Source organism: Lissotriton helveticus, chromosome 3_1 (genome assembly GCF_964261635.1).
Source record: "Lissotriton helveticus chromosome 3_1, aLisHel1.1, whole genome shotgun sequence".
Classification (NCBI taxonomy): domain Eukaryota; kingdom Metazoa; phylum Chordata; class Amphibia; order Caudata; family Salamandridae; genus Lissotriton; species Lissotriton helveticus.
This window is the reverse complement of record NC_136061.1, coordinates 36,043,055-36,059,403: the sequence shown is the minus strand read 5'-3', so window position 1 is coordinate 36,059,403 and position 16,349 is coordinate 36,043,055. Positions and strand designations below refer to the sequence as shown.

The 16,349-nt window shown below is 44.4% G+C and overlaps 1 protein-coding gene across 4 annotated transcripts in view; it reads right to left on the bottom strand.

The window, feature by feature from the left end:
* The window catches only part of SPEG (striated muscle enriched protein kinase), a 1,484,310-nt gene that overhangs the window by 467,073 nt on the left and 1,000,888 nt on the right, over window positions 1-16,349 (bottom strand). For all 4 annotated transcript variants that reach the window (XM_078679189.1, XM_078679190.1, XM_078679187.1 and 1 more), the window contains exons 16-17: window positions 13,043-13,249; window positions 9,971-10,094 (exon numbers count right to left, since the gene is read on the bottom strand). In XM_078679189.1, coding sequence (XP_078535315.1) covers window positions 9,971-10,094; window positions 13,043-13,249 — 331 coding nt within the window. The remainder of the gene's footprint in view (window positions 1-9,970; window positions 10,095-13,042; window positions 13,250-16,349) is intronic.

The window sequence follows — 16,349 nt, the reverse complement described above, 5'->3', positions numbered from 1 at the left end:
TGTTGCCTCTTAGCAGCCCAAAACCCAGGGCTATAAAGTCTATTTTGATCTCCAATACTCTCTTTGAATCGATTTTCTCCTTCAGGATTGAATCCAGTTTGAACTGGATCTCCACTGTAGACTTGGTGGTTAGTGGCAGGCTCTGCCTGTAACTTGCCTTACTGGTCAGGATTTCCAGTGAGCGTAGACATGTTCTCATTTTAGTTAAAACCACTACCCACCTAAGATAATGCTCAGCTTTTCAGTACAGGATTCCCATGGCGAGTTCTTTGTGCTTGCACCTTTCCCATGCTTTTTACACCATAAGTTATTGAAAGGGGCTTAATGGGGCTCCAGCACGTTGCTGGCTGGCACAACTGAGGCACTTTATGGTAGCAGAACAATCAAATCAGCACCCTGACCTCAGTCCATGTTTAGCCTTAAGTTTCCAGGTTGGTCTTTATGTTTTGATAAGATCCTTGGCACCTGTTGTAGCTCCCTGGGATAGGACGCCCAGATTGAGGTGCCCACCGTTTAGGCAAATGCATCAGGTTATGTGTTACTATTTTGGGGGCCTCTTAGGAAATATTTGCTCGACTCCATTCTCAACAGGGTGCTTACCCCACTCAGTAGTAGCTTAAGTCTTACCCCAGGGGTTTAAATGGAGGGGAGACTACTGAGTGGCTCTCGCTACTATACAGCAAGTGTATCTCCTGCTGGCAGCTTCCTTCTAGGTACTTAGAGGTGGCAGGGTCCTGTAACTAGGAAAAGCATAGAATGGGCAGCAGAAGAATGGTGCAGGGTCTCAAAGATGATGGGCTTCTTTGGTTGGGTCTTTGGGATAGGGACTTTAAGCTTAGAAGCAGCTCTCACCAAGGCTTTTCTGAAAGTGGTGATATCATCTAAACACAAAACCGTTGCATATGAAGCATCATAAAAAGGCAAAGATTATTGAGAGGCTGATGAAGTGAAAGATGAAAATGAGTAAGCACAATGAGGAGAGCTTGGGTGCCGAGAAGTTCCAGACCATTGCATTGATTTGTAATGATTAGTAGATTTGAGTAGTGTGTTCTACAGCAGCAATGTGATAAAGAACGGCAACCCTGGAACATGAGTGATGATGTCTATTATGATGAGAACTCCTAGAACACCTTCTTCGAGTTCTGAATCTGCATCTTTAAAACCTCTGACTTCTCACAGGCGTCAAAGCAGCATCAATATTGGCAGTGGCAAAGGTAGTGAAGGCAGCAGAGGTGGAGGAGCCATAGATGTTGCAGGACAGGTAGGCTGATTGACTGCTGGAGATACGAGAGTCACCAGTCCCATGAAAAGTAGAACCGGCAAGGCCCTATTCTAACGAGCTTGCGGTGCGACACAGTATAGGATTACCAATAGCGAGACTTCTCTGTGAGTAAGTCCTGGAGTATTCAGAAGTCTGGCATATGTAGTACTCTCGAATTGGCATCTTATGGGCCCGTTCTGCAGACAGATTGAATGATCTGCTGAGAGAGAAATCCCTCGATGTTCAGTGTCTTATCGATGTTGATGCATTCTTTGATGGAGACTTCCTTGTCTTTGATGTTGATCTACCCCCTCATCGATGTTTAGCCAGCTCTCAACAGCGAGCAAGTACTCAGAGACCTTACACTCGCTGTCATGGAAGTTGACGGGGTGTGTCTTTGATTATTTTTCTGTGATATTCCCCTGCATTTTTCCCAAAAGGGGCTAGTGGAAGCAATGGAGGTAGAGGGAACACCTCTTCGTGTCAGATCTTCCATACGCTGCCTCTTCACACCTCTGTTGGTTTTCGTGAAGTCCATGAAGCCTGGGTCTTGTAAAGTTCTCCTCAACATCTTCTGAAATGATTCACAGGAGTAAAAAAGGGCCTTCTTTCTGCCATAGTTGGAGCACTTCCCAAAAATCTATGACATTTTGTGAAGGTAAACATATTTTTCCTGTCAGAAAACAGAACAAATGTGCAACCTGTCTCTATAGATGTTGAACAAATCTGTTTTAAAAGGTTTGGAAAGGTTTCCAGGCTGAAAAAGGTCAGGCTTGGTTTACAGGCGCAGGAATACTGTTTGTATCAGAATGTCACTTTTAGAGGTCAGCCCACTACACCATCCGTGCTTCCTTGCAGCTTTCACTGACGCTTTGCCTTCAAAAGGTTTTTAGTTATTTCCATAAGATTGGCAACCCAGATCTCAATGAAAGACATTTCAGTGTAATTTGGTTGAGCAGGGGGCCCAGGGTTTGAAGATGAGCCACTTGTTTAGGCAGTCCACAAATTACACACTTCGACACATCCAACCCCCTTGTGACATAAACACAAAAGGAAGGAGTCTAAGCAAGTCCACTGAATACTTACTTAAGGCACCATATGCTTAGTTTTATCGGTTTTACAGCAGCCTCCTCAAGAACTATAACGTGGTCAGACACATCCACCGGCTGTGTATGGTCCGCATTTGGGCATGGAGAGCTATTGGCTCCAATACTGAGGGCCCATCCCCAGTGGGAATATTGGGGATTGTATCATTAGTCACCTGGCTCCTCATTGCTATAGTTCTGGCCATTTAGGTGAACCAATGAGCAATTGAATAGCCTTCTATGAGGAACTGAAAGACTGACAGTCTTTTGCTTTCTCTGTCACTATTCAAAGGTTTGTTTAGGATCCGCAGAAAAGAATCAGCATTTCTGTTTGTTTGTAGCCTTCTTGGAATTATTCATTACTGCTGCATACGTTTTGAGTGCAAGTTATCTCGACTCTTTGATTTGGATTGGCGGAGTGCTATCTATTTCTAGTTCTTCATTAGTCCGTGAATGGTCAAGATTTTCTCTATTTTTGGAAGGACAGCTTCTGATGGGACACACCAGGCTATATCTCACATCTGGGGAGAAACAGAATTCAGCACACATTTTTCAGTTTAGCGAAGGTCAGCCAGTAACACACTTAATCTGGTCATATAGTCAACTATAATGTATTAACCCCTTCTACGCTCATGACGAGCTCAGCTCGTCATGAGCGTAACCTGCGCTACGCTGATGACGTGCTGAGCTCGTCATGTAACGCGTTTTTTTCAAAATCGCAGCGCGCAGCGGGAAAACCGCTAGCGCGCATGCGGTTAATAAGATTGTGTCCAGTTTATTTATTAGTTTAGTTTTTCATAATTTCTTCTTTAAGAGATTATAGTTTTAGAGTATCAACTAGTTCCAACTCTTTAAGTGACTGGTGTTAAGTTTTTTTAGCTGTCATAGAGGATGAAATGTTGTGGTAAGTTATTGATGACTGTTGCAGCTACATTGGTCGATTATTAGGTTTTTATATTTTTTATTCTGCCAGTTTGTAACAGTTTTTAATAACTACATACAACAAAGTTCTATTTATTTTTTCAGTGGAGCTCACTGATTTTTTCACTAGTTATGGCAGAGAGTCACCTCTTGACCCGATGGCCAGACACTGGTAGTAGCGCCTTCTCTACCATTTGGTGCACTCCTGGGAACCAGATTCACTCACTGGTGTGGCACTTCGTTTTAAAGCCCCACGTGAGGTAGGTGACCCTACAGATGAATTTCAAAATATTTTCTCAAATGTGCTGTTGTTTGCTAATTTGCAACATATAAACTTCAGAGAAGTTCTCCATACAAATGTTTCAGTGACTAAGAATAAAGCAAGTAATGAAGCAGTAAAAAAAGAACACCTTCACGTTACAAGTGCACACATTATAGTGCCATCATTAGAGGTCCAGAGGTACAACTTCTGTACATTGGAAAGAAATTTAAAATCGATGGCATATTAACATGTGATACCAAAAACGTCATATACTCATTCAAATGACAATGTGGGGGAAGTTATATGTTCGTAAGACTGAACATGAGATCAAGACTCAACTTTATGAACATAATAGCCATATTAGGAACAAGAATGCAAAATCTTCACTGGTAAAACACTTTAGTAACTTTAGACACAATATCAGATGAGGTTTCACTTTTTTAGAAGGTATAAAAAAAGAGGCAAGCCAGTCAATAACCAATACTTCAAAGAGAATGTTGTTTTAATAACTCACATTTTTAGGGTATTTTTTAGAGCTTTGGCTGTAACCTTGATAACTGATAGACAATACAGAGAGCCCTAGTAGGCGGAGATGTGAGTTTTGGTTAGAGTTGGGCAATGGACTTGGTTTTAGCTACCAATTGCGTTCGTGGGACATAACATTATCAAAACGTCATGTGTCTATTACAGGGGAATGGATAAAACCATGGTGTATGCTCTTCTTTCATTTAGGTATATTGCCACTTATATAATGTAAATGCCCTCATTATCAAAACTATCAGTGTTAGAGGGCAGTCACACCATGGCTGCTTGCCTGGCTTCAGGCTAGTCTCTTTCAGTGGTGTCTCTAGAAGTGAATTTTAGGAGGGATGCACATTGGGCTAAAGGTAGGATTTGTGGCGCCAGCTGCAAAGGCACATAATCACCACTGTGTACTTATAGTAAGGAACCGGTTCAAATAGGAAATTGACTTTTATTTTATTAACACCTTTGGTGCTGTTTGATGAATCTTCACTAAACTTCCACATAAAAAGGTTAAGCCAACTTTGCTCTTTCCTGAAATGTTTTGAGGTGATCTGGCAAAGGAAGGCAAGGAAAAGGGGGTCCCAAAACAGGTTTTCCCCATAAACCTTTACATAGGAAACTTGAACAGCAAAACAGCAAAAACTGCTGAACGGATTTACATCACATTTGGCAGAAAGCTAGATTTTGTTCCAGAAAGCATGCTTTTTGTGATTTGGTGTAAATCCGTTCAGTAGTTTTTGGGTAATTAGGGTTCAAAATGTATGTGTATACATAGCAACACAATATCTTCACTGTACTTCCACTGAGTACCACTGTACTGCGAGCTCAAAACATGCAATCCGAGTGGCTGGCCGCAATCTGAAGAAATTGTGCGGCTGTCTACATATGACTAGGGGATTTGTTCCCTGAGTCATAGGAAATATAATAATAAGGGGTAGGGTAGGGCTACTCTTATACACCCTATGCCTTGAAAATTATTTTTTTGCTGTGCCATGGTACTGTGGTACTACTGCAATGCTCAGCGCAGCCCCCATGAAAATTTGCAAAAGTACAGCGGAACCACGGCACAACCAAAAACAAATATTAGGGACCTTGGGGCGGTGAACATTTCATAGAACATGAGTGATGTACTATGTGAGGTAATAAGCATGGTGAAGGCGTGATCATAGTTTGCACCACTATGATGTACTGCTTATGACTGCACTTATTACATAACTGATGATAACTGAAATCTACAGCTGTTCAAGTTATACTTACATCAGCTTCAAATGATTTCTGAATTTTAGTGCTCTTTTGGATTTAAAACAGTAGGTTTTTATTATGTGAACACATATGTATAACTCCAATGTAACCTTTGTTTTTTTCCCACTAAATGTCTAAGGTTTTTGAATGTAAGTTACATTGTTAGTACCTTACGTATAGCTCTTCTAACTCTTTTGATTACTGTGACTGCCAAAGTACAGTCTTTTTCTTTTACTGTGTCGCCTCCTGGCACATTCAGCATCTGTGGTAGTGGGGCACAAGGGACGGCCAGGACAATGAATGCGGAGGCACGCGGCCCATCTGGCCCACCTCTAAGGAGAGCAGTGTTCTTTGCAGGAGCTGGCCAAACTAGCACTCGCCAAGGCAGGGCAGTTGAATGAATGAATTAATATAAAATGTATAAAGCGCTAACTTAGCCCAAAGGCGTCAAGGTGCTATAAGCAGAACAATATGCAAGCACTCAAACAGACATCGTTGAAAACAGCCAGTTGAAAAGGCTCTACCACCCCCTCTTACGTTTTTAAACCTAGAGGACGATGAGGAGGTGTTCACTTGCTGAACTGAGCTTCCTAATAGGAGCATAGAGCTGAAATATGGATTTGATGCCGTCAGGACCCAGGCCATAGTAAGCATTGTGAGTGAGACAAAGGGTTTCAAACATAATTCTGCGGTCCAGAGGAAGCCAATGTAATGAGAGAAGAGAGGAGGAGACTGAGTGGTATTAGGCAGGTCCATAACCAGCCTGGCAGCAGCGTTCTGCACCAGCTGCAGGCGTGGTACCAGTCCCTGTAAAGGGCATTACAGTAGTCCAATCCGGACATTACTAGCGCAATGACAACTTGTTTGCTTGAGGCAAATGATAGGAATTGAGCAATCTTCCTAATAATGCAGATAAACCCAAAACAGGTATCCACCGTCTTGCTAATCTGCCGATTCAAAGAAAGGGAATTGTCCACCAAAACTCCCAGGTTTTTTCCATGGGAGACAGGACTTGGGCAAGTGCCCAGAGAGTCAGGCCACCAAACCCTGAACCAAATGTCCAACTTATCCCTGAATATGAGAAGTTCTGTCTTCTCACCGTTTAACTTCAGAAAGTCTTAAACCATCCATGAGGAGACTGCTTGCATGCAATTTTTAAAATTGATAGCGGAGTCACTGATGTTATGAGTGATAGAGACCATTATTTGTGTGTCGTCCGCATACGACAACACATCCAAACCAAAAGATTTTACCACCTTTATCAGCGGGGCAACATAGATATTAAATAACGTAGGGCTCAGGGAAGAGCCCTGAGGCACTCCACATAATAGGGATATTGGATAAGAGTAGATATTGCCCAATTTCACTGTTTCGGTCTGCTCACTAAGGAAAGAGGCAAGAAGCCCTAGAGCCGAGCCACCAATCCCTATCTCCCTGAGACGCTCCACGAGCCTCAGTAGAGATAGGGTATCAAAAACTGCAGTAAGATCAAGTCAAACCAATAGGGTGGTGTGGTCTGCATCCACCTGGGTCCGAATGTTGTTAAATACCTCAGTAAGAGCGGTTTCTGTACTATGACAGCTTCTGAACCTGTGTTGTGAACCATCAAGGATTTGATGGTCCCTTAAATAGGCATTCAGGTGGGCGTTTAAGTGGGTTTCTAAAATCTTAGCTGGGACCGGCAAGAGGGAGATAGGACAATAATTTTTGTGTTCCAAAGAGTCCAATGACGGCTTTTTTAAGAATGGCCTAACCACTGCCACCTTCCATGCCAGGGGATATTGCCCCTCTGAGATGGATAAATTAAGAACAGTAGTGAGATGAGGTATAATAGTTTCTCTAGCACTTTTTAGGACATTCAGGGTACAGGGATCCAAGGGGGATCCAGACTTACCTCCTTCTAGTAAATGGCCAATGACCTCTAGTGACATACTAGGGAAAGTAAGTAAACTAGGTGTCTCCTTTTTGCTGGAGCTTTCAGATAGGTGGATTGCAGGCTGGGCTTCAGCCCCCTGTTTTGAATTTAATGCTTCCAGATGGGCATAGATATCTGAGATTTTAGTACAAAAGAAAGCTGAAAGCCTATCACATAGCTCCAGGTGAAGGATCCACAGGATCTGTAACCGGGGGAGACATAAGGGAGCTGACAATGTTAAAGAGCTCTTTGGAGGATTTGATCGACTCTGAGATTTTTAAATAGTACCTTCCCTTTTCCTATATGATAGCTGCTTTATATGCTTTCAAGCATTATTTATGCTGTTCTCTGCCTGATGGTGCAAAATCAATGCGCCAAAGCCTTTCCTGCTTCCTACACACCTGTCTTAACTTACGCAGTCTATCGGTAAACCAGGGTGAGGCGGGCCTTTTTCTTGCTGTATAGTGTCTTTTTGCAGTTGCTAAGGTGTCCATGACTACTAACAATTTTTTAGATAACTCATCTGCAGCAAGATTAGCATTTAGATGCCCTGGAATCTGGACATTTTTGAGCAGGTTAGCAAAAGCCTCATTACTGATAAGACTGAGATTCCGCTTATCAGCCACTTTCCTATTTTCAGATCAGTATTACGAGATGCAGAGACCCTTAAATTAAAGTGAATGGCAAAGTGGTCTGACCAGGCAAGCAGAAGAGGCTCTGCCACCTTAATACAATGATCACTAGGAAAAAGCCCATCTAGGGTGTGCCGCCCCGTGTGTGGGGGATGTTACCAGCTGTGTAAATCCGCAGTTGAAATTGTTGGCTTGCTGGACACCACACTACCTGAAATCTACTCATGTCTCGGCCTGTAGGTCTGAGTTGCAAGACAAGCCTTGCTGAGATGTGATGCTGGCAGGCCCTTTTTCCTATCTCTTCTTCCACTGACATGGCTGCGATTGTGGACTCAGTGTCGGCTGCATGAGTTGGCCACAGCACAGAAAAACGCTCTAGAATGAATCCTGCTTTCAGCTTCATAGCGGGCTCTTTAAAAACCTGTTATTTAAGCCTGCAGGATTATATTGAGCTGGGTTTTGATTTTTTCTTCTGAGTCCAGCACTGTGGAAGTTACCAGTGGAGGTGGCTGAGCCAGCACATTAAAAGAAAGAGCAGAACCAGAGCCAAGGATTTGGCTTGGTTCTAAGAGCAAAGTCATGAGACAAAACTTGGAAATATTCAGCAGGCAAACTAAGCAAGAGATATCATATTAAAACGTGTTTACATAGTTTCAACATAAAATTTTAATTTAACAAGCAGAAGAGTTTCAACTTGTTACAACAGACAATGTCACTGAGCGGCATCAATTAATGATAGATTTAAAACATGAATTAGTCATGCCCCTATCCGCCATACCGACAATAGCACTATTGAATTAAGAAACAAGTCATTTGTCATGTGTACCCTGAGTGGTCTGGATTCTTATTATACATGAAGCAACAGTGCATTCTTAAATCAAATACAAAGGTGATTGTAAGCACACATCCTGAACTAAGGTATTGGAAAGTGCTCTCATATATGATAAACAAAGGAGATTTGGTGAAAAACAAATATTTGCCTAGTATCACAGAATTTCGGGAAGTGAGGAACCTGGGACTGCTCCTTGGTTTTCAGGTTTCACATTATGTAACTCGTCCACTAGATGGGTATCTCTTTCTCTCTCCTTTTTTGCATCAAAAGTTCATGGTTTGTCTTCTATTGGAGAGTGTGGAGAAGTGTGGCTCACTGGTTAGAGGCGGCAGACCCGTAAGCAGAGGACGGCCCGGGACCAGGGTTCGATTCCCGACGCGGCAGGGTCGTGGACCAGGGTCAGCGGACTCGATAATTCTCGCCTCGGTGCCTACTCTAGTCAGAGACCACACTCGGCAACTCTGGGCATCAGCTTGCCTCATCTTCACAACGGCCCCCCCAGACCGCCGGAGATGCTTGGTCGCACCTTAGAGATACCCATTAGGGACTATCTCTCAGGGTGAGCCAGGACGGGTTCCCCAGCGGTCGAAGCGTGGAGATACTCCTCCGGGAGTCGATTCCTAGCGCTATATAAACCCGCAATTAAATTAAATTCTTGGTGCATGAGGTTTGAGCATGGGTGTCATGCAGAAGCCGTATGAAAGTTTGGGTTCGAGGGTCCAAGAGGACCTAGAGCTAAGCAAGAATCAGGCATCTGGCTCACGCCTGGCGTGAGCTTCCCAAGGCTCATCCACTTCTTCAGACTGGCATAGACTTTGGGTTGCTCTCTCACCTTGAAAGAGGCTTTTCGCAGTTCGCATTAACTTGTGAGGTGAGCATTCAGAGGAGCACAACTCAGCTCAGTATGAATGGGAATAAAATATGAAACGTGGGAGGCCAACCCAACCCCGACCCACCCTAACTGGTGCAAACTTTTACAAGAGAAATTTTAAATGCATTTTTTTTACATAGGTTCATGCAGATTCATCAAGTTGAAACAAAGTATATTACACATTTAATTTAAGATTGGGATTTCCTCATTTTTAGAACGCTCTTGTACATTATAAATATTTGGAGCGTCCTCTCACAACAAACGCATAAACAGTGCATCTGGCTCTAATGGCACATTCATAACACTAAGCAACAAAAAATGTCATTGACCTCAAATCAACATAACAGGTGCTATATTATGCGAAAATATAATGATAAACAATAATCCACGGCTTGCTAGCCCTTCCGTATTTGCGGATTCATACCTTTTCCAGGCAATTGCAGCCTCGACATGGTTCAGCGTCACAACGATACTTGTTGGTTGATTCTCCACAACGTATACTATGTCTGGCTTGTCTATGATGATGGGGGCATCCTCCAAGTAAGGGCCTGTCAGGAGAATGTATGACACAAGTGGAAACACATTACCAAAGGCTTGAAAAGATTCTATTTACCTGTCTTGTGACTGGCTATGATTTTAGGACTGAGGGTACTATATCACACACAGAGTACTCTGTCTGCCAAACCCATGTCCTCCTGCCTCGTTTAGAGTTGGGCAGAATGCCAACTTTCCATTGAGAGCCCCCGCTGACAAAAAGCTTCCCCCGACAGAGTAGTGGCAAGGGACTAACTCAACAACCCAAGTAATGAGATTCTATTTAGTGCATGATAAGTTCTCAGTTCCCGGGCTGATGGGACTAGTACAGGTCAGAATAGTTGACGTTTCATACACTATTCGCATCTCATTACTTGTGTTGTTGAGTTAGTCCCTTGATTTCTTGTTAGACAGGTCATTTCTACTATTGTAAATATTGGAATGTTTTTTAGCATCACACCCATCCCCTCCTGAGCACCACCGTGAGCACCTTATTCACCCTTTCTTTGGTGAAGCATCCATATAAATATGCAACTTATGATTAACTCAAAAATATAAAGTGTTTTTGATAACAATGTTCTCCCTGGTCTTTGTTTCATTGAAGCTAATTGTGGGTGGCTGGATTTATGTTGTTTTCCTTCAAATTCATGAGTCAGTTGAACTATTTGTTTGATGTCCCATTGTTAGCCCAGGTCCAACCGCACACTGGGTATACCCTATTGTTATGCAACAGTCCCCATAGGATAAGCTGTGGGCTGAAGAGCAAAGGTCCAGCCTATTAAGATGAGCAAGATGAGGCACGAAGTTGAAACCACTGTGAACAATCAGATGGTCCTAAGAGAAGAACGCATGGGCACCGGGCAAAACCCTAAGTCTGCACAGGTCACCAGTGCCTAATTTGTGCCAGTGAGCTTCGGTGGTTGCCGGGTACTGCTTGGCACTTGGCCTCTTTGCCTACCTCCTGAATGCAATAGTCCAGATGATCAGAAGTAAATGCATCCTACACCTGTCCTTCCCTTCCAGTTAAAGTTAAAGTTAGAGTATGAGCAAAGGTTAGAGTATGACCTTGGGGTAGAGCATGAGTTAAAGTTAGGGTAAGAGTTAAATTTAGAGTATGGGTTAAGGTTAGGTTATGAATAAAGGTTATGGTAGGAGTTAAGGGTATGCTATGAACTAAGGTTAGGGTATGAGTTAAGGTTCGGGTATAAGTTAAGGTTATGGTATGAGCTGGAGTTAGGGTTAGTATAAGCTATGGCTATGAAATAGTATAGTGCTTCCACTAGGGATTGTCTTACACTTCAGAGCAATATTTGTTTCATTTGCACTTTAAATTTTTTTTAGCTCTCTATGTTAGTGGCTCGATGTTAGATGCAAACTTTGTTGATAAATAAGGATACCACGGGTTTGTCATTTAACCCCTCCCATGCTGGTGACGGAACCGCTCCGGCACCAGCCTCGGTTGCGCTGTGCTGATGACGGAGCAGTTCTGTCACGGCCCGCTCGGCACGCCTGCGCGGCGCGTTCTATTGAGCGGGTGGGGCCGTGACGGAACCGCTCCATCATCAGCACAGCGCGCCCGAGGCTCGTGACGGAGCGGTTCCGTCACGAGCATGGGAGCGCCGCGCGGCTCCCCCCTAGCACTGCGGCGGAATTACCGCCGCAGGCAAGGGGTTAAAAGGTGAGCTAAATATTACCTACTACAAGCCTTTCTACTAAAATTGGGCATAACATGCAGATTTTGGTGTGTATTGCAACAAAATGCACATGCCCTGGTGCTTACCAGGCATTTTCTCCCCTAAAATTCCAGCACAGGGGATGTGGATTTTATCGCACTCAATCAATATATACTACGTCCAAATTTACAAACATTTTGCATTCAGTTTGCATTACGTTTTTAACGAAGACACAACACAAAGTGTAGAGACCCAACACAAAGCGTTGGGTTGGTATTTATAATCCAATGCATATTACAATTTGCATTGGACTGTAACCCAAGTAACACAACGCAGCGCAATGCCCCGCCTTGCGTTACTTTGTGTGAAAGAAGCGTTCCATTTGTAGTGCATGGGCGTTCCCATGCATCCACCATGGAATTTAAGGCAAATTCATATCTACAAAGACTCCCTGAGGCTGGTGTAACGAGGAGAAACATTTGCATTTGTTCTGCTTTATGCAGCACACATGCAATGTCGAAATTGTCTTTCAGCAGGGTTTTTGTGCAGGAAGAGACCAATTCCTGCACAAAATCTATGCTGACCACAGCAGAGACACCCTTGCAGTATGTAACATAGGTTTCTGTGTTTTCACACAGCAGCATAAAGTGCACCAGTGAAGGGATAGAACAGAGAAGCACCACTTCTCAGCAGACATGGATCAGTTCTGCTCTTTCCTGCTCATGCAAAACGGTGCAGCAACTTCACTGTCTGAGCTGCGCTGTGCTGCGTTGCGTGATTTATTTGTAAAAGTGGGTCACGGTGTGATAATGAATGCAAAACCCATAATTCTGATAACAGGAATTACCACACATATCTGTAATGATCGGCGAACTCATAATGAGCGCCTTGTGGCTAATGTAAGAAAGCACCATTTTCGGATCTTTAACTATTTATAGACACCAAAGAAAACAATAACAAATCACCTATGGTCAGAACAGCCCTCATTTCCAAAATACTTGTGTTCCTCAGCAAGCAAATGTGCCAGCATCAACTGCTGAGAAAGGATCTGCATTTGCTGTTGCTTTGATGCAGCTTTGACTCTAAATTATACTTTGTGTGATCCTATACATTTCCTCTTGGGTCAGAATGAAATGCACCTGGAATTAGATAGTGTTCAGAGGTCGGCGTTGCTCATGTGAGCATCATAAGGTAACTGTAGACGTCAATGACACAAAGACCAGAGGATAATATTTGTAGCTGTGATACTCATGGGACCTCCTTACTTCAATCATGGGACATGTTCTTACCTCGGTCAAGAAGCTCAGTCGTTTCGCTTGGAGGTGAGGGCCTACTGTTGGTTTTTGGCGTGGATGTGATGACCCGGAAAAGGTACTGGACCCCTTTGGCTAGCACGTGGATAGTGTGGGTGGTTTCCGTCAGGTTGCTGGCAACGGTTGTCCACTGGCCTGTACCTAATGCTTGCTGCTGCACAATGTAGGTGACTTGAGCAGGATCTATGCAAAAAAACACAGTGGGAGATCTTTAGGTAGATTATCTGTTTTACTAGCATATTCTATCAGATGTCCCTCTAAACAGAGTGACCAACAGGCTGAAAGTAAAGGCACAAAGAATTCTGCTTCCCATGCACCATACCTATGTCCCCACCTCTAGCTTGTCCACCCTCTCTACATCTGTGTGACCACTCAACATGTACTTATTACCACTTATGGATATCTCTTCCGCACGGATCTCTGCTGCCCTCCTCCACTGCCTAGGTAAATATATCAGGATGGTATTTTCCAGGATATGGCACTCTCATGTCTCTTCTTGTATGCATGTGAAGGATCACTTCAGGACACATATATTCTGTCAATATCCTCTATTTCCATGTGATACTTTGTGCATTATATGGACAGTGGAGTGCCCATCCTCTAAATCTAGAGATGGGCCTGATTTAGATCGTGGAGTACCCATCCTCTAAATCTAGAGATGGGCCTGATTTAGATCGTGGAGTACCCATCCTCTAAATCTAGAGATGGGCCTGATTTAGACCGCGGAGTACCCATCCTCTGAATCTAGAGATGGGCCTGATTTAGATCGTGGAGTACCCATCCTCTAAATCTAGAGATGGGCCTGATTTAGACCGCGGAGTACCCATCCTCTGAATCTAGAGATGGACCTGATTTAGACCGTGTAGTGCCCATCCTCTGAATCTAGAGATGGGCCTGATTTAGACCGTGGAGTGCCCATCCTCTGAATCTAGAGATGGGCCTGATTTAGACTGTGGAGTGCCCATCCTCTATCTAGAGATGGGCCTGATTTAGACCGTGGAGTACCCATCCTCTGTATCTAGAGATGGGCCTGATTTAGACCGCGGAGTACCCATCCTCTGAATCTAGAGATGGACCTGATTTAGACCGTGGAGTGCCCATCCTCTGAATCTAGAGATGGGCCTGATTTAGACCGTGGAGTACCCATCCTCTGTATCTAGAGATGGGCCTGATTTAGACCGTGGAGTGCCCATCCTCTGTATTTAGAGATGGGCCTGATTTAGACCGTGGAGTACCCATCCTCTGTATCTAGAGATGGGCCTGATTTAGACCGTGGAGTGCCCATCCTCTATCTAGAGATGGGCCTGATTTAGATCGTGGAGTGCCCATCCTCTGTATCTAGAGATGGGCCTGATTTAGACAGTGGAGTGCCCATCCTCTGAATCTAGAGATGGGCCTGATTTAGACCGTGGAGTACCCATCCTCTGTATCTAGAGATGGGCCTGATTTAGATCGTGGAGTGCCCATCCTCTATCTAGAGATGGGCCTGATTTAGATCGTGGAGTGCCCATCCTCTGTATCTAGAGATGGGCCTGATTTAGACCGCGGAGTACCCATCCTCTGTATCTAGAGATGGGCCTGATTTAGATCGTGGAGTACCCATCCTCTGTATCTAGAGATGGGCCTGATTTAGACCGTGGAGTACCCATCCTCTAAATCTAGAGATGGGCCTGATTTAGACCGTGGAGTGCCCATCCTCTAAATCTAGAGATGGGCCTGATTTAGACCGTGGAGTGCCCATCCTCTGTATCTAGAGATGGGCCTGATTTAGACCGTGGAGTGCCCATCCTCTGTATCTAGAGATTAGCCTGATTTAGACTGTGGAGTGCCCATCCTCTGAATCTAGAGATGGGCCTGATTTAGACCGTGGAGTGCCCATCCTCTGAATCTAGAGATGGGCCTGATTTAGACCGTGGAGTGCCCATCCTCTGAATCTAGAGATGGACCTGATTTAGACCGTGGAGTACCCATCCTCTGTATCTAGAGATGGCCTGATTTAGACCGTGGAGTGCCCATCCTCTGAATCTAGAGATGGGCCTGATTTAGACCGTGGAGTACACATCCTCTGTATCTAGAGATGGGCCTGATTTAGACCGTGGAGTGCCCATCCTCTGTATCTAGAGATGGGCCTGATTTAGACCGTGGAGTACTCATCCTCTGAATCTAGAGATGGGCCTGATTTAGACCGTGGAGTACCCATCCTCTGTATCTAGAGATGGGCCTGATTTAGATCGTGGAATGCCCATCCTCTGAATCTAGAGATGGGCCTGATTTGGACCGTGGAGTACCCATCCTCTAAATCTAGAGATGGGCCTGATTTAGACCGCGGAGTACCCATCCTCTGTATCTAGAGATGGGCCTGATTTAGACCGTGGAGTGCCCATCCTCTGTATCTAGAGATGGGCCTGATTTAGACCGTGGAGTGCCCATCCTCTGAATCTAGAGATCGACCTGATTTAGACTGTGGAGTGCCCATCCTCTGAATCTAGAGATGGACCTGATTTAGACCGTGGAGTACCCATCCTCTGTATCTAGAGATGGGCCTGATTTAGACCGTGGAGTACCCATCCTCTGTATCTAGAGATGGGCCTGATTTAGATCGTGGAGTGCCCATCCTCTGAATCTAGAGATGGACCTGATTTAGATCGTGGAGTGCCCATCTGCTGAATCTAGAGATGGGCCTGATTTAGACTGTGGAGTGCCCATCCTCTGTATCTAGAGATTAGCCTGATTTAGACCGTGGAGTGCCCATCCTCTGTATCTAGAGATGGGCCTGATTTAGACTGTGGAGTACCCATCCTCTGTATCTAGAGATGGGCCTGATTTAGATCGTGGAGTGCCCATCCTCTGAATCTAGAGATGGACCTGATTTAGATCGTGGAGTGCCCATCTGCTGAATCTAGAGATGGGCCTGATTTAGACTGTGGAGTGCCCATCCTCTGTATCTAGAGATGGCCCTGATTTAGATTGTGGAGTGCCCATCCTCTAAATCTAGAGATGGGCCTGATATAGACCGTGGAGTGCCCATCCTCTGTATCTAGAGATGGGCCTGATTTAGACCGTGGAAAACCCATCCTCTGTATCTAGAGATAGGCCTGATTTAGATCGTGGAGTGCCCATCCTCTAAATCTAGAGATGGGCCTGATTTTGACCATGGAGTGCCGATCTGCTGAATCTAGAGATGGGCCTGATTTAGACCGTGGAGTGCCCATCCTTTGAATCTAGAGATGGGCCTGATTTAGATCGTGGAGTGCCCATCCTCTGTATCTAGAGATGGGCCTGA